Genomic DNA, 25,628 nt, shown 5'->3' on the forward strand with positions numbered 1-25,628 from the left:
TGGTATATCCAACTTCCTGTAGCCTACTTGATAATTACCACACAGAATATTGCAGATATTCTTTTATTATCTGACATGTGCCAGTGTCTCATAGTCTCTTAATATAGTCTCTTAAGATAACTGCATTTTTACTACACTGTACTGTATTCATGTCGTGTACTGTACTCTGTACTGTATTTATGTAGTGTACTGTACTCTATACTGTATTCATGTTGTGTACTGTACTCTATACTGTATTCATGTCGTGTACTGTACTCTGTACTGTATTTATGTAGTGTACTGTACTCTATACTGTATTTATGTAGTGTACTGTACTCTGTACTGTGTTTATGTAGTGTACTGTATTTATGTAGTGTACTGTACACTGTACTGGATTTATGTAGTGTACTGTACTCTGTACTGTATTTATGTAGTGTACTGTATTTATGTAGTGTACTGTACACTGTACTGTATTTATGTAGTGTACTGTACACTGTACTGTATTTATGTACTGTACTGTATTCATGTAGTGTACTGTACACTGTACTGTATTTATGTACTGTACTGTATTTATGTAGTGTACTGTATTTATGTAGTGTACTGTATTTTTGTAGTGTACTGTACACAGTACTGTATTTATGTAGTGTACTGTACACAGTACTGTATTTATGTAGTGTACTGTATTTATGTAGTGTACTGTATTCATGTAGTGTAATGTACACTGTTTTGTATTTATGTAGTGTACTGTATTTATGTAGTGTACTGTATTTATGTCGTGTACTGTACTCTGCACTGTATTTATGTAGTGTACTGTACACAGTACTGGATTCATGTAGTGTACTGTACATTGTACTGCATTTATGTAGTGTACTGTACACAGTACTGGATTTATGTAGTGCACTGTATTTATGTAGTGTTCTGTACACAGTACTGTATTTATGTAGTGTTCTGTACACTGTACTGTATTTATGTAATGTACTGTACACTGTACTGTATTTTTGTAGTGTACTGTATTTATGTGGTGTTCTGTACACTGTAGTGTGTTTATGTAGTGTACTGTATTTATGTGGTGTACTATACACTGTAGTGTATTTATGTAGTGTACTGTATTTATTTAGTGTACTGTATTTATGTAGTGTACTATACACAGTACTGTATTTATGTAGTGTACTGTATTTATGTATTGTACTGTACACAGTACTGTATTTATGTAGTGTACTGTATTTATGTAGTGTTCTGTACACAGTACTGTGTTTATGTAGTGTACTGCATTTATGTAGTGTTCTGTACACAGTACTGTATTTATGTAGTATTCTGTACACAGTACTGTATATATGTAGTGTATTGTATTTATGTAGTGTACTGTATTTATGTAGTGTACTGTATTTATGTAGTGTATTGTATTTTTGTAGTGTACTGCATTTATGTAGTGTACTGTACACTGTACTGTATTTATTTAGTGTACTGTATTAATGTAGTGTATTGTATTTATGTAGTGTACTATACACTGTACTGTATTTATGTTGTGTACTGTATTTATGTAGTGTACTATACACTGTACTGTATATATGTAGTGTACTGTACACTGTACTGTATTTATGTAGTGTACTATACACTGTACTGTATTTATGTAGTGTACTATACACTGTACTGTATTTATCTAGTGTACTGTACTCTGTACTGTATTTATGTAGTGTACTATACACTGTACTGTATTTATGTAGTGTACTGTATTTATGTAGTGTACTATACACTGTACTGTATTTATGTAGTGTATTGTATTTATGTAGTGTACTGTATTCATGTAGTGTACTATACACTGTACTGCATTTATGTAGTGTACTGTATTTATGTAGTGTACTATACACTGTACTGTATTTATGTAGTGTACTGTATTTATGTAGTGTACTATACACTGTACTGTATTTATGTAGTGTACTGTATTTATGTAGTGTACTGTATTTATGTAGTGTACTATACACTGTACTGTATTTGTGTAGTGTCTTGTATTTATGTAGTGTACTATACACTGTACTGTATTTATGTAGTGTACTGTATTTATGTAGTGTACTATACCCTGTACTGTATTTATGCAGTCTACTATACACTGTACTGTATTTATGTAGTGTACTTAATACAGTACTGTATTTGTGTAGTGTCTTGTATTTATGTAGTGTACTATACACTGTACTGTATTTATGTAGTGTACTATATTTATGTAGTGTACTATACACTGTACTGTATTTGTGTAGTGTCTTGTATTTATGTAGTGTACTATACACTGTACTGTATTTATGTAGTGTACTGTATTTATGTAGTGTACTATACACTGTACTGTATTTGTATAGTGTACTGTACTGTACACTGTACTGTATTTATGTAGTGTACTATTCACTGTACTGTATTTATGTAGTGTTCTGTACACATTACTGTATTTATGTAGTGTACTGTATTTATGTAGTGTACTATACACTGTACTGTATTTGTGTAGTGTACTGTACACTGTACTGTATTTATGTAGTGTACTATACACTGTACTGTATTTATGTAGTGTACTGTATACAGTACTGTATTTATGTAGTGTACTGTATACAGTACTGTATTTATGTAGTGTATACAGTTTGTTGAACTGGTTGATACTGACATTAATGGGGAAACTATATATTGAACAATCACTTGTAATGCTTTAATCTTTAGCACAGTGACTTAGAGTAGATGAAGCAAAGGACAGGTCCACTTTCTCTGTTCCTGAAGCGGGCGGCTCGCTAGGCCTAAGCTCTTTATATAAAGTCACATGAAGCTGACCTCTGTTGCTGGCCGCCTGCCCTTTTTATCCCTCTCTCCTGGTCTCTACCTGTCCTCTTTATACCTGTCTCTCCTGCTCTCTACCTGTCCTCTTTATACCTGTCTCTCCTGATCTCTACCTGTCCTCTTTATACCTGTCTCTCCTGCTCTCTACCTGTCCTCTTTATACCTGTCTCTCCTGGTCTCTACCTGTCCTCTTTATACCTGTCTCTCCTGCTCTCTACCTGTCCTCTTTATACCTGTCTCTCCTGGTCTCTACCTGTCCTCTTTATACCTGTCTGTCCTGGTCTCTACCTGTCTGTCCTCTTTATACCTGTCTCTCCTGCTCTCTACCTGTGTCCTCTGTAACTCTGTCTGTCCTGGTCTCTATCTACCTGTCCTCTTTATACCTGTCTGTCCTCTTATCCCTGTCTGTCCTCTGTAACTCTGTCTGTCCTGGTCTCTATCTACCTGTCCTCTTTATACCTGTCTGTCCTCTTATCCCTGTCTGTCCTCTGTAACTCTGTCTGTCCTGGTCTCTATCTACCTGTCCTCTTTATACCTGTCTGTCCTCTTATCCCTGTCTGTCCTCTGTAACTCTGTCTGTCCTGGTCTCCATCTACCTGTCCTCTTTATACCTGTCTGTCCTGGTCTCTACCTGTCTGTCCTCTTTATATCTGTCTGTCCTGGTGTCCATCTACCTGTCCTCTGTAACCCTGTCTGTCCTGCTCTTTACCTGTCTGTCCTCTTTATCCCTGTCTGTCCTGCTCTCTACCTGTCTGTCCTGCTCTCTACCTGTCTGTCCTCTTTATACCTCTCTGTCCTGCTCTTTACCTGTCTGTCCTCTTTATCCCTGTCTGTCCTGCACTTTACCTGTCTGTCCTCTTTATACCTGTCTGTCCTGCTCTCTACCTGTCTGTCCTCTTTATCCCTGTCTGTCCTGCTCTCTACCTGTCTGTCCTCTTTATACCTGTCTGTCCTCTTTACCCCTGTCTGTCCTCTTTATCCCTGTCTGTCTTGCTCTTTACCTGTCTGTCCTCTTTATCCCTGTCTGTCCTCTTTATCCCTGTCTGTCCTCTTATCCCTGTCTGTCCTCTCTACCTGTCTGTCCTCTTATCCCTGTCTGTCCTCGCTACCTGTCTGTCCTCTCTACCTGTCTGTCCTCTTATCCCTGTCTGTCCTCTACCTGTCTGTCCTCTCTACCTGTCTGTCCTCTTATCCCTGTCTGTCCTCTCTACCTGTCTGTCCTCTCTACCTGTCTGTCCTCTCTACCTGTCTGTCCTCACCCTCCATGAATGTCATGCAAAAATCACATTATTCCTTAAAAGATCCCAAAGTAAAGTTGCTTCCTATTGGTTCCTTTCCAAATCCTCTTCAGTCCTTGAGCTTTGCTTCAGTCTCATGTAACAATTTAAGGCCAATGTTGTCAACAACGCTGTCAGTTTTGTAGACAAAGTTACACATTTACATGATCATATTCAAGCACAGCATCAAGCCGTGACATTGCCCTGCAATTGTTCCTTATGAATGACAGTAAATGTAAATGCCTCTATTTAAATGGGTTTATACCTAAGTTAAGGGCCTACTGCCAAGCTCTCTTGTATGTAACCATTATTTAACTAGGCAACTAGGTATGTTGTATGACTCCTTCCTTTGTCTTCATCTGTTTAAGGCCATGCAGAATATGTTCAGTACGTAATGTTTCTGAGAACACCGACTGGGAGAAGTACTTTTAAGTACTTTTAAGTACAAGAACGAAGTATTGTTGTTCTTTCATACATGCAATGATGTCTGAGGGGGGAGGAAAAAAACTGTGTTTTCGTTGTTTGCAGTAACTTCCAAATGGATGTGGCCGTTTCATCAATGAAGAATTCCAGTTTCATCAAAGTTCAACGCAGCCATTTTGAATTTGATATAACATATGTTTTGCGTAGTAATTCAAATCAAATCAAATCAAGTTTATTTTATATAGCCCTTCGTACATCAGCTAATATCTCGAAGTGCTGTACAGAAACCCAGCGTAAAACCCCAAACAGCAAGCAATGCAGGTGTAGAAGCACGGTGGCTAGGAAAAACTCCCTAGAAAGGCCAAAACCTAGGAAGAAACCTAGAGAGGAACCAGGCTATGAGGGGTGGCCAGTCCTCTTCTGGCTGTGCCGGGTGGAGATTATAACAGAACTATGCCAAGATGTTCAAAATGTTCATAAGTGACAAGCATGGTCAAATAATAATCATGAATAATTTTCAGTTGGCTTTTCATAGCCGATCATTAAGAGTTGAAAATAGCAGGTCTGGGACAGGTGGCGGTTCCATAACCGCAGGCAGAACAGTTGAAACTGGAATAGCAGCAAGGCCAGGTGGACTGGGGACAGCAAGGAGTCATCATGCCCGGTAGTCCTGATGTATGGTCCTAGGGCTCAGGTCCTCCGAGAGAGAGAAAGAAAGAGAGAATTAGAGAGAGCCAAGATTTTCAAAATGTTCATAAATGACAAGCATGGTCAAATAATAATCAGGAATAAATATCAGTTGGCTTTTCATAGCCGATCATTAAGAGTTTAAAACAGCAGGTCTGGGACAGGTAGGGGTTCCATAACCGCAGGCAGAACAGCTGAAACTGGAATAGCAGCAAGGCCAGGCGGACTGGGGACAGCAAGGAGTCATCATGCCCGGTTTGCCGTGACGTATGGTCCTAGGGCTCAGGTTCTCCGAGAGAGAGAAAGAAAGAGAGAACGAGAGAATTAGAGAGAGCATACTTAAATTCACACAGGACACTGGATAAGATAGGAGAAGTACTCCAGGTATAACCAGCTGACCCTAATTAAGTACCTTACTGTGTCAGCCAGGAGAGGACTGGCTACCCCTTATAGCCTGGTTCCTCTCTAGGTTTCTTCCTAGGTTTTGGCCTTTTCTAGGGAGTTTTTTCCTAGCCACCGTGCTTCTACACCTGCATTGCTTGCTGTTTGGGGGGTTTTAGGCTGGGTTTCTGTACAGCACTTTGAGATATCAGCTGATGTACGAAGGGCTATATAAAAATAAACTTGATTTGATTTGATTGTTTTCAATTAAAATGGTCAAAATGAAACACAAAATATAGCTTCTAACGTAACCTGGAAACTAGCTGTTATTGGCAGAGAGTTTTGAAACTCTCTTTGTTATTGGTCTATTCACTTATACCACCTGGTGATGTCATCAGGCGGTCCAACCCCCCCCCCCCCCCCCCCCCCTCCCTCCCAGCAACATTCGTTGACATTTCAGGTGGTCTTTTCAAACAGCTCTTACAATTAAAAAAAAAGTGCATTATCAGAATTTTCACAATTTCACATCCAACCTCACAGTTTGGAGAAATATATAAAACACAGGGAAATCACGTTTTTGACTGCATCGTCGTTAGCCCCTGTTAACCTTCTCTCTCCTTCCTCTCTTCCAGTGTGGGACGAATAAGAGGAACACAGACACTGTGAGGACCACCTGCATCCTAGACAACCAGCCAGCGTAACCATGACAACAACCACCTTGCCCCCTCACCTTCTCTCGCCTGAGATAACTTCATCCAGTGGCGGGGACTGACTAGGAAGTAACAGCCGTTGGACAGGAAGTAATAAAGATGTCTTCCCATAAGCGCAGCTTCCAGTGCTTCGATGCCATCTTGGATGACGGTGGCCACCACCACCACCCCAAACTCTCACTCCCCTTCGTGCTGCGTTCTGCCCCCACGCCGTCCCCCAGCAGATCCTCCCATAGTGGGGTTAGCATTCTGGAGGACCGAGGGTGCTACCTGTGTGCCCAGGCCACGGAGGCCAAACAGGAGACCCAGAGAGATGCCCAGAGAGAGGCCCAGAGAGAGGCCCAGAGAGAGCCTTCAGCCTGGTACCTCCCTCCGGTCCACCCACACCAACACCCCCAGCAGTATGTCCGCAGGCAACCTGCCCGGCCTGACCAGCCCACTGCTGAGGCCTCTGACCACCAGCACCTCACCAGGCACAACAAGACAGTGGTGCTGGTGAAGAATAGCGACCCCTCTGTTCAGAGGACCATCGTGCTCCATCGCAGGACCCTCCGCAGCCTGAGCCTGTTTCTGGAGGAGCTGTCTGAGTTCATGCAGTACCACGTCAGGAAGCTGTACACTCTGGAGGGACACAAGGTGACACCACTGACCGGCTGTCTGTTGCAATAGAATAGAATAGAATGGAATGGAATAGAATGAATAGCACAGAATATAATGGAATAGAATGGAATAGAACAGAATAGAATAGAACAGAATGGAATAGAACAGAATGGAATAGAACAGAATGGAATAGAACAGAACAGAATAGAACAGAATGGAACAGAACAGAACAGAATAGAACAGAATGGAATAGAACAGAATGCAATAGAACAGAATGGAATAGAACAGAATGGAATAGAACAGAATGCAATAGAACAGAATGGAATAGAACAGAATGGAATAGAACAGAACAGAATGGAATAGAACAGAACAGAATAGAACAGAATGGAATAGAACAGAACAGAATAGAACAGAATGGAATAGAATGGAATAGAACAGAATAGAATAGAACAGAATGGAATAGAACAGAATAGAATCGAATAGAACAGAATAGAACAGAATAGAATCGAATAGAACAGAATGGAATAGAACTGAACAGAATAGAACAGAATGGAATAGAACAGAATAGAATCGAATAGAACAGAATGAATAGAACTGAATAGAATCAAATAGAATAGAATACTTCAATATCTCATAGAGACATTTGCTTTGTCACAAAGTACAGTCATACATAGCATAAGAAATAACATATATCACAAGACATAATAACCAGGAAATAAACAGAATGTATTGTAATTGTTTTTAGTCATCACATGAATGATTTGGTTTGAAAAATGTTACGCAACAGTGTGGAGACTTGAGAGCAGTTTTCTTGTTTTTTTTCCTTCTCCAATTGCCTCTGAGAGAGGCCTGGAAATGTGAGAGTGAAAGAGAGGCCTCTAGTGACAGGAGTTATGATTACTTTATCTTTACCAAGCCCCGTCAACCCTGATATGCTAAGATTCCCATTTTTTCTATTCAAAACCAATTTGTATTAATTACAGTACGAGAACCTTAAACCTTTGTTTAGGAAAAGCCTATCTCTTTTAGACGCAGAGATCACTCTGGCTTGTTTGGCACCAGTCCAGGCATTTCCTGTCTGTCATATCCTATTAGTCATTTATGTAACTAAGCAGACTTGCTTATCTAGAGCGACTTACGGGAGCTTAAGTTTCTTGCTCAAGGGTTCAGACAGATTATTTTGTTGTTGATCTTGTCAGGATGTGGATTCGAACATAGCGACATTTTGTTTACTGGCCCAGCGCTCTTGACCACTAGGTGACCTGCCCTCCTGCCCTGTTCTACTCACGGTAAACATGCTGTAAGGTGCTGTACTACACTCTACTCCACTCCGTTAGTGATGCGAACACTGCTACTGGAAATCCCCCAGGATGCATCAGAACCAAACCCCTACAGACACAGGGTGACAATGGATCAAGTTACAAGTTACAGCAAAAGTTGACACTGTCAAAGTTGAATTCATTTTTTTTTTTTGTGTGTGCATGTCCGTTTGATTATCCTCAGACAGTTTATCAAAACTGGTAACTCTTTCCAGCCCCCCCCCCCCCCCCCCCAAAAAGAAATCTGAAAGGTCAAATGAGTCTCTTCAAGATTTCTCTGAATGTAATATTTGTTCTATTGTACATTGAGTTGTACTTACTGCTTACAGTGCATTTTTTATTTTTTCCCAACTGTGAAAAGCACACTGGCAGTTGAACCAGATAAATGGCTTTATCCGCGGTCACACGTAGCTCCGGATGAAGATAATTAATCGCTGCTGTAGTGGAAGACGTATTTCTGAGCGACTCCTGGTTTCAAATAGCCTGTGTATTCTCAACACTGACCCGCTTCTAGTCTTTCAAAATAGCTCTGTTTTAACCACGATTAATAGTTACACAGGAGGACTGGAACATCCCAGCAGTCTAAATACAGACACACACACACATATATATATATATATACTGTATATATATATGAGGGAATATCCCGATTGCTTATAAATCATACAATGTGATTTTCTGGATTTTTGTTTTAGATTCCGTCTCTCACAGTTGAAGTGTACCTATGATAATAATTACAGACCTCTACATGCTTTGTAAGTAGGAAAACCTGCAAAATCGGCAGTGTATCAAATACTTGTTCTCCCCACTGTATATATATGAGGGAATATCCCGATTGCTTTACCAAATGACAAAACATCAGAAGTGCCTACATCTGAGAGTTATAGTTTTGTCGGCTGTCACTGGAATCAGCAAAGTACCAATCCAGTTTTCATTTGTTATTTATTTTCTTATGTTGAGATGTCTGGTGTTTCATGACCAAACTTAAACCATCACATTGGTACATTATTTTCTGACAGTAGGCTATTACATTTCACAACCTTGAATATTTAATCAAAGTTTAAAAATACTCACCAAATTAACACCTTATTCTGCAAACTAGAGAAAAGTGGAGGGGGGGGGGGGACCGTGTTGATTAATTTGTGTTAGATTTGTGGATTGTAAATTGGGAACTACTTAATTTGGAGTTCAACGAGCATATAATATGGAGATTCCACACAGCACACAGAATGAAGAGAATAGTTTGTTACCCGAGCAGATAAATCACTAGGTCATTATGCTATCTGTAATGGATTACAGGGATCATTACCGTGATCACAACTCTCTCTGGTGTGGCTCCTGCTTTCGCCCATTCAGCAAACTCCTAGGGCTGGAAACGGGCAAAATAGACGGAAAACTAAAACAACCAATTCCTATTGGACAAATCCAAGTAGTTCCACACAGTTTCCCCCCCCCCACTGGTTTGGTGCCAACTGAACATAACCCAGAGCTCTGCTTTCTTGTCTGTTGTAATTCCTTCCTGCTTTCACCCGAACTCAGAAAACTCATAGGGCTGCTGAGCCATGCTTGGTGCTCTTCGTCTGGTGACAATATGAGCTCTGTCCGGTGGAAAAATCCACTTTTTTGCATGACATGAAATAATCAACAGATATCTTATTTTTTTATTTTTTTACTGTAATCATTGGGATGCAATTTAGGCAGATGGAAAAAAATAATTTTCAAAAGCCGCTTTAAGTTAATAATTATTTGAATTTATATAATGCTTTTACATAATGCTTTTACAGATGCTCAAAGCGCTTACATAGGGGAAAAATTCACCACCTTAAAACATTTTACTGCAGTGCCATACAGAGTGATTATGGGTAGTCTTAAACAAACCGACTTTGAAACAACTGTATACACCTCAAACACACGGGCTTTAAAGAAGAAGGAGAAGAAGAAAACACCGGTACCACGTCAGAGTTGCGATTTATTCCATTCTGAGTTTGCATCCCGATATTACACTTTATATAAATCACAGAAGACTGAAATATAACAAAGCTGTTTGACATAGAAACACCAGATTTTTGTCTGTTTGAAAATAAAAACATCTTTAAGAATTATGAAATTGTGAAAAATATGAATAGTATTCCACCCATGAGGTCAAAGAGGGAGCGTTTTTTGGTCACTGGCTGCAGGAAAGAGCTACAGTGTTATGGATGCAAGTCAGCATGCAGTATGCCTAAAACATATTTTCTATATCAGACTTCCCCCTCATGGTAGGCTAATTAACTCTAATCGCTAATCGTAACGCTAAACGCTAATCATATCAGAGGGGTTTTGGGTGGGAACAGGAGCAAGGGGTTAAGGAAGTGATGCTGTTTTTATGATTAGCCTTAACGTTAGCGTGGGAAAGTTAAGATGGCAGATGTTTATGTTTCCTGAACTCATTAACATCTTCATGTTGTTGATGGCTGTAATCCATAACGACTTTGAATCCATGTCCATACCTTGTGTTTGGTCTTAATCACAAGGCATCCTTTTAACACTTTATAATTCTTCAACTCTTTATGTAAATATTATTCAGGGTTTGTCTCATTGAGATAAAACATTTCTTGCAAGAGAGACCTACCAATCTTAGTTTAGATCACAACTGATTTTGACTAACTCTCTTTGTCCCGTTTCCTCATCTAGGAATCTTTCCGGAGCATTCTTCTCAACTATCTATCTGTGTGTTCCTCAGATCGACAGTGTTCAGAGTCTCTTGCAGTGCCCCAGTGTGTTGATTTGTGTGGGCCATGAGCCCTCCCACACCATCCTTCTCGAGAACTTCCGGAAAAACTCAGATGCCAAACTTCCACGACTGAGTCCAAAGTCTCTTGGACACTCCAACACAGCCAGTGAAGGACATGGATCAGAGAAAACTGGTATAAATATAACTCAATAACGTCTTACACTGTCATTACAAGACATTTTTGATAAATTCTACTACTATGTTACGCAAATTTTTTTGTTTGGAACTGTCAGTATCATGGCCATAATAGATATCAATATCATCATCAATCTTCAACAAAAAAATCAGATAATTCTTGTAAAAAGAAAGTTATTGAACTTGTTGAAACTTAATTTTTTATAAACTTTATTTTTTTTGGATTATCAAATTGAAATATCGTCAGTGTCAATCTTCTTATAAACCTAATTGATCATTAGTTTTTCTCTCCCTTTTCACTAATACAGGCAGCTTAGGACTTGAGACAACGAAAAGTGTCATCCACCCGAGATCTGAATCCAACCGGTCAGCCAGGCACTCCATATCATCTGACAAATCACTCCCACCAATCAACTCTACATCCCCGGCCCATGTTGGCCGTGAAGGCTTGATGGACGACGACATTGAGAAAAGGGTCCTAGTCAACAAAGATGGCAGCTTGTCAATGGAAATGAAAGTGCGTTTCCGACTACTGAACGACGAGACCCTACATTGGTCCACGGAAATAAAGAAGTCGGTAGGAACGACCAACGAATACCTTCAAGGATACCACGACAACTGCTTTCTTCAGCAAGGTAGTGTGGAAAGCTGTTCCGAGTCGGAGCCCCTTTCACCAGGCGAGGCTGACGATGCATACATCACCAAACTGCACGAGAAGCATCTGGAGGTCCCTCACTGTCAGCACTGCTGCGGCCACTGCCAGGACTATGAGATCTGGAAGACCCATATTTCGGGGGGCCAGACGACTGTCCGCCACGTCACCTCTTCCAGCTCCAGTGCCTCCTCACACACCATTGTCCATAAAAAAGGTTCGGTGGAGACCATGTCCAGTGAGGAGATCACAGAGTACATGGTGGAGAAGGCTACTTGCTTCCAACAGACTGTGGAGGAAGGGGGCGACACCACTGTGGAGTATTGCACCATCAGCCGCGGCTGCAGCAGGAGCGAGATGAGCTTAACGACGACATCCGGCAAGTGTAAGAGTAGGGCTTCCACCCAGGATAAGAGCGAGATCCTTGGCAAGAGCGAGAGCATTGACATTACAACCCAGGCATCGGATAACGACGAGGCTATGGCTGATAGTTATTCCTCTGCTCCTTCTAAGGAGTCTCAGAGCGAGGTTAGCGTCAAGGTCACTGATGCGGAGGAAGACGAGCGGCCTGTGTCTGCTGTTAGTCTTTCCTCTCAGATTCTGGCATCGCTCAGGGAAGACCAGGATGATGAGGATGACGACCTTGCACCAAGTGCTTCGAGAGCGTGTTCGTGTTCCCAGGATAGTAACGCTGAAGAGGAGGAGGAGCCCACCAGAAGTGCTGTTTTGAACACAGCAGCAACACCAATGCAACATTTATCTCCCAGGCCTCCTATTAGTAAGGCATCTTCTGTGCACTCTAAGTCAATCAAGGCTGTGTCTCGGGCACCAGCAGATGGACAAGATGACCAAGAATCAAACAACTGTAAATGTGAAGCATCTGACGAAGCAGGAGATTCTACTGACGCTGATGACGGAAATGCTGAGACTGCAGTTGAAAAGGAAGCGGGTCAAGAAGGGATCCCTTCAGAGAACACTGAAACCAAAGACACCAAACCAGAGGAGAGGGCAATGAGCTCACTGTCTGTCAAATCAACTGTCTCTACCAGATCCAGGAGGTCCAAAGTTGGGGATTCAGGAGTTCAGGAGGAGAAGGAAGAGTGGTCATCAAGTGCCATGTCAGTCAAATCTAATGCCTCAGCAAAGTCAAAGAAGTCCAATGTTTCAGCTGTAGAAGACGTAGAAGTACAGCAACATCAAACAGACAAAAGATCCTCAAGTGCCATGTCAGTTCAATCAAATGTCTCAACAAGATGTCAGTCCAAAATGTCAGAAGTGGCAGCTGAAGAAAACGTTACATCAGAAGAAGACGCAAAAACAACTTCAAGTGCTTTGTCAGTTAAATCGAATGCCTCAAGGAAGTACAACGTTTCTGATGTTCCCACTGAAGATAACGCTGAAGACGAATTGGATGAAGCGGAGGAGAGAGCAGCTAGTGCTATGTCTGCTATGTCTAATGTGTCTACCAGATCAAAGAAGTCCAAAGTTTCCAAACTTTGTGTTGAAGAAACTGCTAAATACAATATGTCAGCAGGAAATACGATGTTAATGATGAAATACGATGTTTCTGATGATGCCGCTGCAGACGTTCCCGCTGAAGAAAATGCAGGAGACGAAGCAGGGGAAACTAAAGAGAGAGCACCCAGTACTGTGTCTGGTAAGTCTGCTAAGTCTAATGTTTCTGCAAAATCAAAGAAGTCCAAGGTTACTAAACTCTGTCCAGAAGAAGAACTTAGAGCAGCCAGTGCCTTGTCTGGTAAGTCTGCCGTTTCAGCAAGATGCAAGAAATCCATAGTTGTTCCCGCTGAAGAAAAGGCAGAAGTAGAACAAACTGAAGAGAGAGCATCCAGCGCTATGTCTATTAAATCTAATGCCTCAGCAAGATCAAGAAAGTCTACAGCAGTAGATGATGTGGGGGAAACTGAGGAGAGATCACCGAGAGCTATGTCACCTAAGTCTAATGTTTCTGAGAGATCTAAGAAATCCAATGTTTCTGAAGATCCACCTGATGAAAATGTAAAACAGAAAGAAGAAGCTGAGGAGAGAGCACCGAGTGCCATGTCTGCTAAGTCCAATGCTTCTACCAGATCAAAAAAGACCAAGGTTTCTCAAATTTGTGTTGGAGAAGACACTGAGAGAACATCCAGTGCTATCTCTTCTAAGTACAACCGGTCATCAAGATACAAGAAGTACTCTGTTTCTGATGGAGAAGAGGATCAAACTGACGAGAGACCATCTAGTGCTATGTCTGCCGAGTTCAATGTTTCCAGTGCTGAAGACAACGCAGAAGTGATAGAACCTGAGAGAGCAGCGAGTGCTATGTCAGAAGCTCCCGCTGAAGAAAATACAGGAGAGGAGGTAGAACAAACAGTGGAAAATATACCGGAAGAAGACACAGAAGCAGAAGAAACAGAGGATCGTGCTCCTAGTGCTATGTCAGCTAAATCCAAAGCTTCTGAAGTTCCTCCTGAGGAAAATGAAGACGAGAAATTGGAAGAAATTAAAGAGAGAGCACCTAGTGCCATGTCTGCTAAGTCAGCTAAGTCTAATGTTCCTGCAAGATCAAAGAAGTCCAAAGATTCTGACCTTTGTCTTCAAGAACCCGAGAGAGCATCCAGTGCTATGTCTGCTAAGTACAATTTGTCAGCAAGACACAAGAAATACGACTTTTCAGAAGATCCTGCTGCAGAAGAGGAGAGAGCAGCTAGTTCTATGTCAGCTAAGTCCAATAGTTCAGCTAGATCGACAAAATCTAAAGCTTCAGAAGTTCCTGCTGAGGAAACCGCTAAAGAAAAAGTAGAAGCTGAGGAAAGAGCACCGAGCGCCATGTCTGCAAAGTCAACTAAGTCTAATGTTTCAGCAAGATCCAAGAAAACCAGAGCTTCTGAAGTTCCCGCTGAAGGAGAGGATCCAACTGAAGAGAGAGCACACAGTGCTATGTCGGCTAAATCTAATGCTTCTGCAAAATCAAAGAAATCCAACGTATTTGAAAGGTCAGCAAAGTCTAAAGCTTTAGAAGTTCGTCCTGTGGAAAATGGAGACGAAGAATTGGAAGAAATTAAAGAGAGAGCACCTAGTGCCATGTCTGTTAAGTCAGCTAAGTCGGATGTTCCTGCAAGATCAAAGAAGTCCAAGGATTCTGAATTTTGTCTTCAAGAACCCGAGAGAGCATCCAGTGCTATGTCTGCTAAGTACAATTTGTCAGCAAGACACAAGAAATACGACTTTTCAGAAGATCCTGCTGCAGAAGAGGAGAGAGCAGCTAGTTCTATGTCAGCTAAGTCCAATGTTTCTGCAAGATCTGCAAAGTCTAAAGCTTCGGAAGTTCCTCCTGAAGTGGAAGTGGAGGCTTCAGAAGTTCCTGCTGAAGAAACATTGGAATGTGAAGTAGGGGAAACTGAAGAGAGAGCACCGAGCGCTATGTCAGCTAAGTCCAATGTCTCTGCAAGATCCAAGAAATCTAAAGCTTCAGAAATTCCTGCTGAAGAAAATACAGAAGAGGATGAAGGGGCATCTGCTGAACCAGAGGACGAAACAGAGGAACGAGATCCCAGTGCTATGTCTGCTATGTCCAATGTTTCAGCAAGATCAAAACAATCCAATGTTTCTGCCAGATCGGCAAAGTCTAAAGCTTTGGAAGTTCCTCCTATGGAAAATGGAGATGAGGAATTGGAAGAAATTAAAGAGAGAGCACCTAGTGCCATGTCTGCTAAGTCAGCTAAGTCTAATGTTCCTGCAAGATCAAAGAAGTCCAAGGATTCTGAATTTTGTCTTCAAGAACCAGAAAGAGCATCCAGTGCTATGTCTGCTAAGTACAATTTGTCAGCAAGACACAAGAAATATGACTTTTCAGAAGATCCTGCTGCAGAAGAGGAGAGAGCAGCTAGTTCTATGTCAGCTAAGTCCAACGTCTCTGCAAGATCCCAGAAATCCAATGTTTCTGCAAGATCTGCAAAGTCTAAAGCTTCGGAAGTTCCTCCTATGGAAAATGGAGACGAGGAATTGGAAGAAATTAAAGAGAGAGCACCTAGTGCCATGTCTGCTATGTCAGCTAACTCCAATGTTTCTGCAAGATCAAAGAAATCTGAATTTTGTCTTCAAGAACCCGAGAGAGCATCCAGTGCTATGTCTGCTAAGTACAATTTGTCAGCAAGACACAAGAAATACGACTTTTCAGATGATCCTGCTGCAGAAGAGGAGAGAGCAGCTAGTTCTATGTCAGCTCAGTCAGCTAAATCAAATGCTTCAGCTAGATCTATAAAATCTAAAGCTTCTGGATTTCCAGCTGAGGAAAATGCAGAAGAGATAGAAGAAACTGTGAGAGCACCTAGTGCCATGTCTGCTAAGTCTGAAGTTCCTGCTGAACTTGAGGATGAAACTCCAGCTTCAGCTGACGATAACGCAGAAGAGGAGGTGGAGGTCGCTAAGGAAAGAGCTCCGAGTGCTATGTCTGCTAAGTCTAATGTTTTTGCAAGATCAATCAAGTCCAAGGATTCTGAATTTTGTCTTCAAGAACCCGAGAGAGCATCCAGTGCTATGTCTGCTAAGTACAATTTGTCAGCAAGACACAAGAAATACGACTTTTCAGATGATCCTGCTGCAGAAGAGGAGAGAGCAGCTAGTACAATGTCAGCTAAGTCCAATGTCTCTGCAAGATCCCAAAAATCCAATGTTTCTGCAAGATCGGCAAAGTCTAAAGATTCAAAAGTTCCTCCTGAGGAAAATGGAGTCGAGGAATTGGAAGAAATTAGAGAGAGAGCACACAGTGCTATGTCTGCTAAATCTAATGCTTCTGCAAAATCAAAGAAATCCAACGTATTTGAAAGGTCAGCAAAGTCTAAAGCTTTAGAAGTTCGTCCTGTGGAAAATGGAGATGAAGAATTGGAAGAAATTAAAGAGAGAGCACCTAGTGCCATGTCTGCTAAGTCAGCTAAGTCTAATGTTTCTGCAAGATCAAAGAAGTCCAAGGATTCTGAATTTTGTCTTCAAGAACCAGAGAGAGCATCCAGTGCTATGTCTGCTAAGTACAATTTGTCAGCAAGACACAAGAAATATGACTTTTCAGAAGATCCTGCTGCAGAAGAGGAGAGAACAGCTAGTTCTATGTCAGCTAAGTCCAACGTCTCTGCAAGATCCCAAAAATCCAATGTTTCTGCAAGATCGGCAAAGTCTAAAGCTTCGGAAGTTCCTCCTGAAGTGGAAGTGGAGGCTTCAGAAGTTCCTGCTGAAGAAAACATCGAATGTGAAGTAGGGGAAACTAAAGAGAGAGCACCGAGCGCTATGTCAGCTAAGTCCAATGTTTCTGCAAGATCCAAGAAATCTGAATTTTGTCTTCAAGAACCCGAGAGAGCATCCAGTGCTATGTCTGCTAAGTACAATTTGTCAGCAAGGCACAAGAAATACGACTTTTCAGATGATCCTGCTGCAGAAGAGGAGAGAGCAGCTAGTTCTAAGTCAGCTAAGTCAACCATGTCAAATGCTTCAGCTAGATCTATAAAATCTAAAGCTTCTGGATTTCCAGCTGAGGAAAATGCAGAAGAGGTAGAAGAAACTAAAGTGAGAGCACCTAGTGCCATGTCTGCTAAGTCTAATATCTCTGCAAGATCCAGGAAGTCAACAGTGTCTGAAGTCCCTGCTGAAAAAGCGGATCAAACCGAGAGAACAGCTAGAGCTATATCTGCTAAGTCCAAAGTTGCAACGGACGATACTGCTCAACCTGAGGATGAAACAGAAGAGGGAGCGCCTTGTGCTATGTCTGCAAAGTCAGCTAAGTTCAATGTCTCTGCAAAATCTGGGAAATCCAATCCTTCTGCTGAGGAAACAGCAGCCTCAGAAGAGAAACTGAAGGAGAGAGCACCGAGCGCTATGTCTGCGAAATCAAATATCTCAGCGAGATCTAAGAAACCTGACCATGAAACAGAGGAGAGAGCACCCAGTGCTGTATCAGCGAAGTCACATGTATCCGCAAGATCAAGGAAGTCCAAAGTTTCTGAAGTTGCTGCTGAAGAAAAGGAGGTAGAGGAACATGTGGGAAAAGCAACAAGCGCTGTGTCGGCTAAGTCTCCAAGATCAGCCGGAACCCACGCATCTGCCAAGTCCCACGCATCAGACAGAACAAACGCATCAGCCAGGATCCACGGATCAGACACATGTATTGTCTGTAACTCCAAACCCAAAGATAGCATAACTGCTGAAGTGACTGAGAATAGCATAACTGCTGAAGTGACTGAGAGACCTAAAAGCAACATGTCCAATGTGTCGTCCCACCTGCAAGTGAAAGGACAAAAGGACAAAAACAATACGGATGACGCCAAAAGCGACAAAGGGAGTGATATTTCAACGAAGACAAACAGATCAAAGACTGCCACTAGAGATCACGTAGACACTCCCAGACCTAACTCTATTGCATCAGAGAGTCATCTCACTCCTTCTCCACCACACTGCCCTCCAACCCCTAGAAAAATGAAACAACCTGTTATTCTACTTGGTTTTTTGAGTGACAGTAACAAGTTACACACAGCTGATTCTAGGAAGGAGAGCTCTAACATCTTACGTGATGGTCCCTTAGAAGCGACAGACAGGAATGTCAGTGACAACAAAAGTGACAAGAGCAGCAAGTGCAAAAACAGGAAAGGGGTTTCCTCTCGCAGTTCCTCCCTACAGTTGCTGGAAGGAGATGTCTCTGAGCTGGTTCCCTCCAATCTACCAAATGCCTCTCCAGCAGAGGTGGTGAATGAGTGGCTTAAGAAAATACCGTCTGACAGTGCGATGTACGACATTGGGGACGAATTCAGTGACAGAGGCCATTCACCGGAGCTGGCACCAAAGGAAACAACGAATGGGACGGAGGAGAACGATGTCACTGCTGCGTGTACGACTCAAATAGAAAAGGAAGAGCCCAAAGAGACATCAGCCAACCATGTGGCTGATGGTGAGGAGCCAGCAGAGACCCCACCTGAGACCCCACCAGAGGGCACCGCTCCACGGGAGGACATATCAAAGAGCTTTCACTCCTCAGTGCAGGTGATGAAAGTACTGTTGAGTCCCACACTTGACCGGTGTCACAGCTTACCTGAAGTTTCCCCAGTGTACGGACGTAAATTGAGCACCTCAGCCAGAGGTCTCCTGGATTGCCTCGCAAAGCTGCAGTTGATAGACTTTGATCCCAATGACGATGCAAATGCCAAGGAAGCAAGATACAGAGAGCTAATGAACATCCTCCAGTCCCTCTGGTTGTGTGACCCTGCAGAGAATCAAAAGACACAGCAGAATGGCTGTGATCAACACTCTGTGGACGGTGACACCAAAGCAAGGTCCTCCTCTGGGGTGGACGTCAGCAGTGGCTCCACAGGCTCAGGTAAGAGCTCAGGTGGTTTGGCTCAGGCACCGAACACAGAGGGGGAAGCATTGCTGAGGGTACAAGAAGTTGACGAAACTGCAGAGGAACAGGAAAGCCCAGCGTCCTCAATCCCTATGTCTGATCCAGCCACTCCGGACGTAGCCAGTCAGGTCCAATGGACCACAGAGGAAGGAGGAGGAGAAGGAGGAACAGCAGTGGAGGAAGAGAAACAAAAAGACGAAGACATCCCGGCATCTGATGACACCATTAGAAATGAAAGTCTGAGAGAATTACCAGAAACACCCCCGTCTTCCAACAAGAGCTCAGACCCTCGAGAGGACACAACCTCTGGCTCTCCTCCATCTGTCCAAAGGGCACAACTAGCCAAAAAGGTTTCCCTGGATCCTGATCCAGTCTGGGTTTTGAAGTTACTGAACAAACTAGAGAAGCAGTTCATGACACATTATGTGGATGCCATGGCTGAGTTCAAGGTTCGCTGGAATTTGGACGACAGCGAACATCTCGATGCCATGATAGCCGAACTGAAAGACGATGTGCATAGGAGGATACAATTAAGCATTGACAGAGAACTAAGGAAGCTCCACGGTCGGGGTGGAAGACCAAGACCACCCAAAGAAGAATTGTCACGAGAATCAAGTGCGCAAACTGAGACGAGGCGAAGAAGACTGAAGGTCGTGCGATCTATTGGTTACCGAGAGGAGAAAAGCGACGATGCAACCGGCACTTCTTTCAGTGACCAACGGAGTGATGATGAATATTGCCCTTGTGAAACCTGTATAAAAAAGAAACTGGATTTAGGGCCACTGCTTCCTGCAGAGGTTTTGCACATTGCTCCAGTCATGATGGCTTTTGATCTAAAGTCAATCCTCCAGTTGAAAAAGGACAATCCTCCACAGATACACAAAGAAGTCGATGTTACAGATGAGACTGGGGGTATAGATGAAGCAAAAGCAGCGAAAACTCTTGTTGGAAACGTTATCAACGGGCCTAAGAAAGAGGCGGAGGAATTACAAGAACAGGAAGATGCTGAACAGAATGATGAAATGGCTGATGAAGCTGAGGCAGCAGTAGAAGAGACAGCTAAAGATGAAGCAGGAGAAGAAGATGAAGCTGATATTGCTGAAGATGAAGAAACTGTTGACGCAGAAACTCCAGAAGATGAAGCAGTAGAAGAGGAGGAGGAAGCTAAAGCAGAAACAGCAGAAGCTGAGACAGTAGAAGATGAAGCAGGAGAAGAAGAAACTTCTGAAGCAGAGACCGCAGCTGATGACGAAACAGCAGGAGAAGAGGACACTGCTGAAGTAGAGACAGCTGACGAAGAAACAAAAGAAGCAGCAGAAGAAGAAACTGATGAAGCAGAAACTGTTATAGCAGCAGGATCAACAGCAGAAGAAGTGGAAAGTGTTGAAGCAGAAACAGCTGATGATGAAATGGCAAGAGAGGAAGAAGCTGAAGCTGAAACTGCAGAGGCAGAGACCGCTGAGGATGAAGCAGGACAAGACAAGGAAGCTGAAGTAGAGGGAGAAGAGACAGCAGAAGATGAAGCAGAAGATGACACTGTTGAAGCTGAGAGTGCCAAAGTAGAATCAACTGAAGATGAAACTGCCGGAGAAGACGAGACTGTTGGAGAGGAGGAGAGTGCTGAGGCAGAGAAAGCAGGAGAGGAAGAAGCTGAAACTGAGGCAGTTGAAGAGGAAACTACAGGAGAGGAGGAGGCTGAAGTTGAAACAACTGGTGATGAGTCGGCACTAGCTGAAACGGCAGGGGAAGAGACATCTGACGACGAAATAGCAGGAGAGGAAGAGAGTGCTGAAGCTGAGACAGCTGAAGATGAAGAGGCAGGAAATGGAGCTGAAGCTGAGGAGGATGTAGAAAAAGAGGAAGCTGAAAAAAAAGAGAAAATAGAGCCAGTAGTTGAGTCAAACATTGAGGAGACAGCTATCAGGAAAGACAACGTGGTGGAAACGGTTAAGGAAACTCCAGTGACCTCATTCGATGCCTTTGCCAGAGCAGAGTACTCTGAAGACGGTGCTTACTCCGATGTTGAGGATTCAGAGACTGAAGGAAACAATGAGGAGTCAGAGGCCCAAGAGGACAAAGCAGAAGAGGAAGGTGGTACTGCAGCAGAGGCTGAGCTTCAGGTTGAGGAGACTACTGTTGAGGATGAGGTGGAGGAAGGGGAGGAGGAGCAAGCAGAAGCTGAGGAGGAGCAGGCAGAAGCTGAGGAGGAGGTGGAGGAGGAAGCTGAAGAGGAGCAGGAAGTTCAGGAAACCCCAGTTGAAGAGACTCCAGTTGAGGAGCTGAAGGAGAAAGGGGAGGAGGAGCAGGCAAAAGCTGAGGAGGAGCAGGCGGAAGATGAGGAGGATTCAGCTGAAAGCTATGCTGCTCCTGAGGAAGAGCCAGCCGATGAGGGGGATGATGTCACAAGCAAAGGACAGTCTGAAGACGACGGTGATGGCGATGGACCTTCTGGGACATCTGAGACGAGCGTACATAGCCAGCCAACCAAATCTTCCATGGAATCCCAACCATGCTCGCTGGACGAAATCCTGGATGAAGAGGCAGAGAGAGAGTCCAACAGCGAGAGGAGTTGACAGACAGGGTCGGAGATAGGCTCAGGCCACCACCTCTCTGTGAAGAGAAGGCAGATGTACCTTATGGACAAAGAGAACGAGAGCAGAGTGTCAGAAGTCACAGAGTCAGCCAGCGAGGTTCTCAAGCGACAAGTCGTCTCCCCAAAGAATTTGACTTCAAAGAAGTCTCTGGCAAGATCTGTCAAGTCAAGCAAGGCCAAAGAGAGTGATATTGATCAAGACGATCTTGATTTCTAAAACTTCACTCTTCAAACTTAATTTACGGTATTTTGCTTGTTAAAAAAAATTGACCGATGTTTATATAACCCCCTCATTTTACCACATTCTTGCCTACATATGCCTTTTATACCTCCCGTGTGCAATGCCGGTGATGAGTGGTAGTAGTGGTGTGCAGATGTGGGTGGTTATTTTATTAAATCCATTGAATTTACACCATCAAAAACAAATCCATTATTCATTCGTTCAGGTAGGTACTAAGAAATATTATACGATTAATAACATAAAAAAAAAAAAAATCCAAATGAATGAAATCAGTAGTTCATTATTTTGTTAATTAAAGACACACCTACCTGATCACAGTCAACACACACATATTTTATGGTAAGAATTTAATGGAATTTAACAGAATAAAATAATAATATTTTTCCCATACAACTTGAGTCATGGGGAAAAAAAAGGGGACATTTTGAAGCAGAGCCCAAGCCCATTGCCTTTTTGTTCCACGTTTCATCTCTTTCCTACCCTCACTCCACTTTGTTAGGGGGCAGACGTAGAGGCTTACCTTGAGTGTATCTGCATCATGATACCCAGAGAAAATAATAGCATACCTGTTTTCAAAAGCATGTGAGTCTCATGTTCATATTTCACAACTCTTAAAGCGTATAGGCTTTACGCGATCGAGCAAGGTAACAGGTCTACTCTTGATTTAGGCTACATTATTAGATGCTAAATGTTTCTAATCACAGATAGATGAGCTATAACCTCCACTTATTTGCCCAGCCAGAGAATTATCCAGATCACATTGATCGATACAAGTCAGTGAAGTAACAGGCTTTTGTTTGGGTGCAAGGCTGCTAAGGGCCTGGAGTGAAGAGCAAAGTAATCCACTTGATAAACTACATATCCTGAACAACATGCTGGCAGAATGTTCTGATAAATCAGCCAACTAGACTAAATGTTCTGATAAATCAGCCAACTAGACCAAATGCTCTGATAAATCAGCCAACTAGACTAAATGCTCTGATAAATCAGCCAACTAGACTAAATGTTCTGATGAATCAACCAACAATGTTCTGTTACATCCGTCGTCGGAATGAGACCAAAGCACAGCGTGGAAAGTGTACATCTTAATTTATTTTAGAATGAACACCAAAAAAACAACAAAAGATCAACGAAAGTAAAGTTCTGCAGGGCTATACAGCTACTGTGCAAAAACAAGACCCCACAAACTCAAGTGGAAAACAGGCTGCCTAAGTATGATTCCCAATCAGAGACAACGATAGACAGCTGCCTCTGATTGGGAACCATACCCGGCCAACAAAGAAATGGAAAACTAGAATGCCCACCCAAATCACACCCTGACCTAACCAAATAGAGAAATAAACAGGTTCTCTAAGGTCAGGGTGTGACAGTACCCCCCCCCCCCCCCAAAGGTGCGGACTCCGGCCGCAAAAGCTAACTCTATGAGGGAGGGTCCGGGAGGGCATCTAGCCTCGGTGGCGGCTCAGGTTCGGGGCGTAGACCCTGCTCTGCTTGCTGATCCCTCCGCTTCCGTGGAACCGGACCGTGGATCGTCGCCGGAGGCTCCGGACCGTGGATCGTCGCCGGAGGAACCGGACCGTGGATCGTTGCCGGAGGAACCGGACCGTGGATCGTTGCCGGAGGCTCCGGACCGTAGAGCATCGCCGGGGACTCCGTACCGTAGCTCGTCGCCGGGGGCTCTGGACTACCGACCGTCGCTGGAGGCTCTGGACTGCCGACCGTCGCTGGAGGCTCTGGACTGCCGACCGTCGCTGGAGGCTCTGGACTGCCGACCTTCGCTGGAGGCTCTGGACTGCCGACCGTCGCTGGAGGCTCTGGACTGCCGACCGTCGCTGGAGGCTCTGGACTGCAGACCGTCGCTGGAGACTCCGGACTGCAGAACGTTGCTGGAGACTCCGGACCTTGGATCGTTACTGGAGGCTTCGTGCCATGGATCATCACTGAAGGCTTCGTGCCATGGATCATCACTGAAGGTTTCGGGCCATGGATCATCACAGGAGGTTCCGGACTGTGGACCGCCTCAGGAGGTTCTGGACTGTGTACTGCCTCAGGAGGTTCTGGACTGTGGACCGCCTCAGGAGGTTCTGGACTGTGGACCGCCTCAGGAGGTTCTGGACTGTGGACCGCCTCAGGAGGTCCCGGACTGTGGACTGCCGTTGGAGGTTCCGGACTGTGGACCGCCGTTGGAGGTTCCGGACTGTGAAACGTCGCCGGAAGCTCTGGACTGGGAACTGTCGCCGGAAGCTCTGGACTGGGAACTGTCGCCGGAAGCTCTGGACTGGGAACTGTCGCCGGACGCTCTGGACTGGGAACTGTCGCCGGAAGCTCTGGACTGGGTACTGTCGCCGGAAGCTCTGGACTGGGTACTGTCGCTGGAAGCTCTGGACTGTGGAGGCGCACTGGAGGCCTGATGCGTGGGACCGGTACAGGTGACACCGGGCTAATGACACGCACCTCAGGGCGAGTGCGGGGAGAAGACACAGGACGCACCGGACTCGGGAGGCGCACCAAATGCCAGATGTGTGAAACCGGTGCACATGACACCGGACTGGTGTCACGCTCCTCAGCACGCCCGCTCTGCAGCGCTCTCAGCGCCAGCACCTCTCTCCGGAATCTTGCGTCGAGCTCCTCACTCGACTCACTGACTGGCTCTGGTTTACCCCTGGAGATTTTGTGAAAACACAAATCTGACATTGATTGATTTATCAAGATGATTCCCAACGCATGTCTCAAAGCAGTGCGTTGGCGCTGTCCCAATCAAAACCGTGCTGAAATTACAGTGCATTCGGAAGGTACAGCCATATTCGATGATGGATTTAAAAAAAAATCCTCATCAATCAACACATAATACCCCATAATGACATCACAATACCCCATAATGACATCACAATACCCCATAATGACATCACAATACCCCATAATGACATCACAATACCCCATAATGACATCACAATACCCCATAATGACAAAGCGAAAACAGATTTTTAGAAATGTTTGCAAATTCATTACAAATTAAAAACTTTATTTACATAAGTATTCAGACCCTTTGCTGTAAGACTCGATATTGAGCTCAGGTGCATCCTGTTTCCAATGATCATCCTTGAGATGTTTCTACAACTTGATTGGAGTCCACCTGTGGTATATGCAATTGATTGGACATGATTTGGAAAGGCACACACCTGTCTATATTAGGTCCCACAGTTGACAGTGCATGTCAGAGCAAAAACCAAGCCATGCGGTCGAAGGAATTGTCCGTAGAACTCAGAAACAGGATTGTGTCAAGGCACAGATCTGGGGCTGGGTACCAAAAAATGTCTGCAACATTGAAGGTCCCCAAGAACACAGTGGCCTCCATCATTCTTGAATGGAAGAAGTTTGGAACCATCAAGACTCTTCTTAGAGCTGGCCGTCCGGCCAAACTTGGCAATCGATGGAGAAGGGCCTTGGCCAGGGAGGTGACCAAGAACCCGATGGTCACTCTGACAGAACTCCAGAGTTCCTCTGTGGGGATAGGAGAACCTTCCAGAAGGACAACCATCTCTGCAGCACTCTACCAATCAGGCCTTTATGGTAGAGTGGCCAGACAGGAGCTACTCCTCAGTAAAAGTCACATGACAGCCCGCTTAGAGTTTGCCAAAAGGCACCTAAAATACTCTCAGACCATGA

At 43.8% G+C, this 25,628-nt stretch overlaps 1 protein-coding gene across 1 annotated transcript; it reads left to right on the forward strand.

Annotated features, from left to right (window-relative positions):
• Positions 1–6,367: 6,367 nt before the first annotated feature.
• rp1l1b (rp1 like 1b) lies at positions 6,368–21,701 on the forward strand. Its single transcript, XM_071415401.1, has 4 exons — positions 6,368–6,904; positions 10,910–11,093; positions 11,404–14,543; positions 14,595–21,701. The coding sequence occupies exons 1-4, from the start codon at positions 6,368–6,370 to the stop codon at positions 21,699–21,701; spliced, it is 10,968 nt and encodes a 3,655-aa protein (XP_071271502.1).
• The last annotated feature ends 3,927 nt before the right edge of the window (positions 21,702–25,628 follow it).

Source organism: Salvelinus alpinus, chromosome 8 (genome assembly GCF_045679555.1).
Source record: "Salvelinus alpinus chromosome 8, SLU_Salpinus.1, whole genome shotgun sequence".
NCBI lineage: Eukaryota > Metazoa > Chordata > Actinopteri > Salmoniformes > Salmonidae > Salvelinus > Salvelinus alpinus.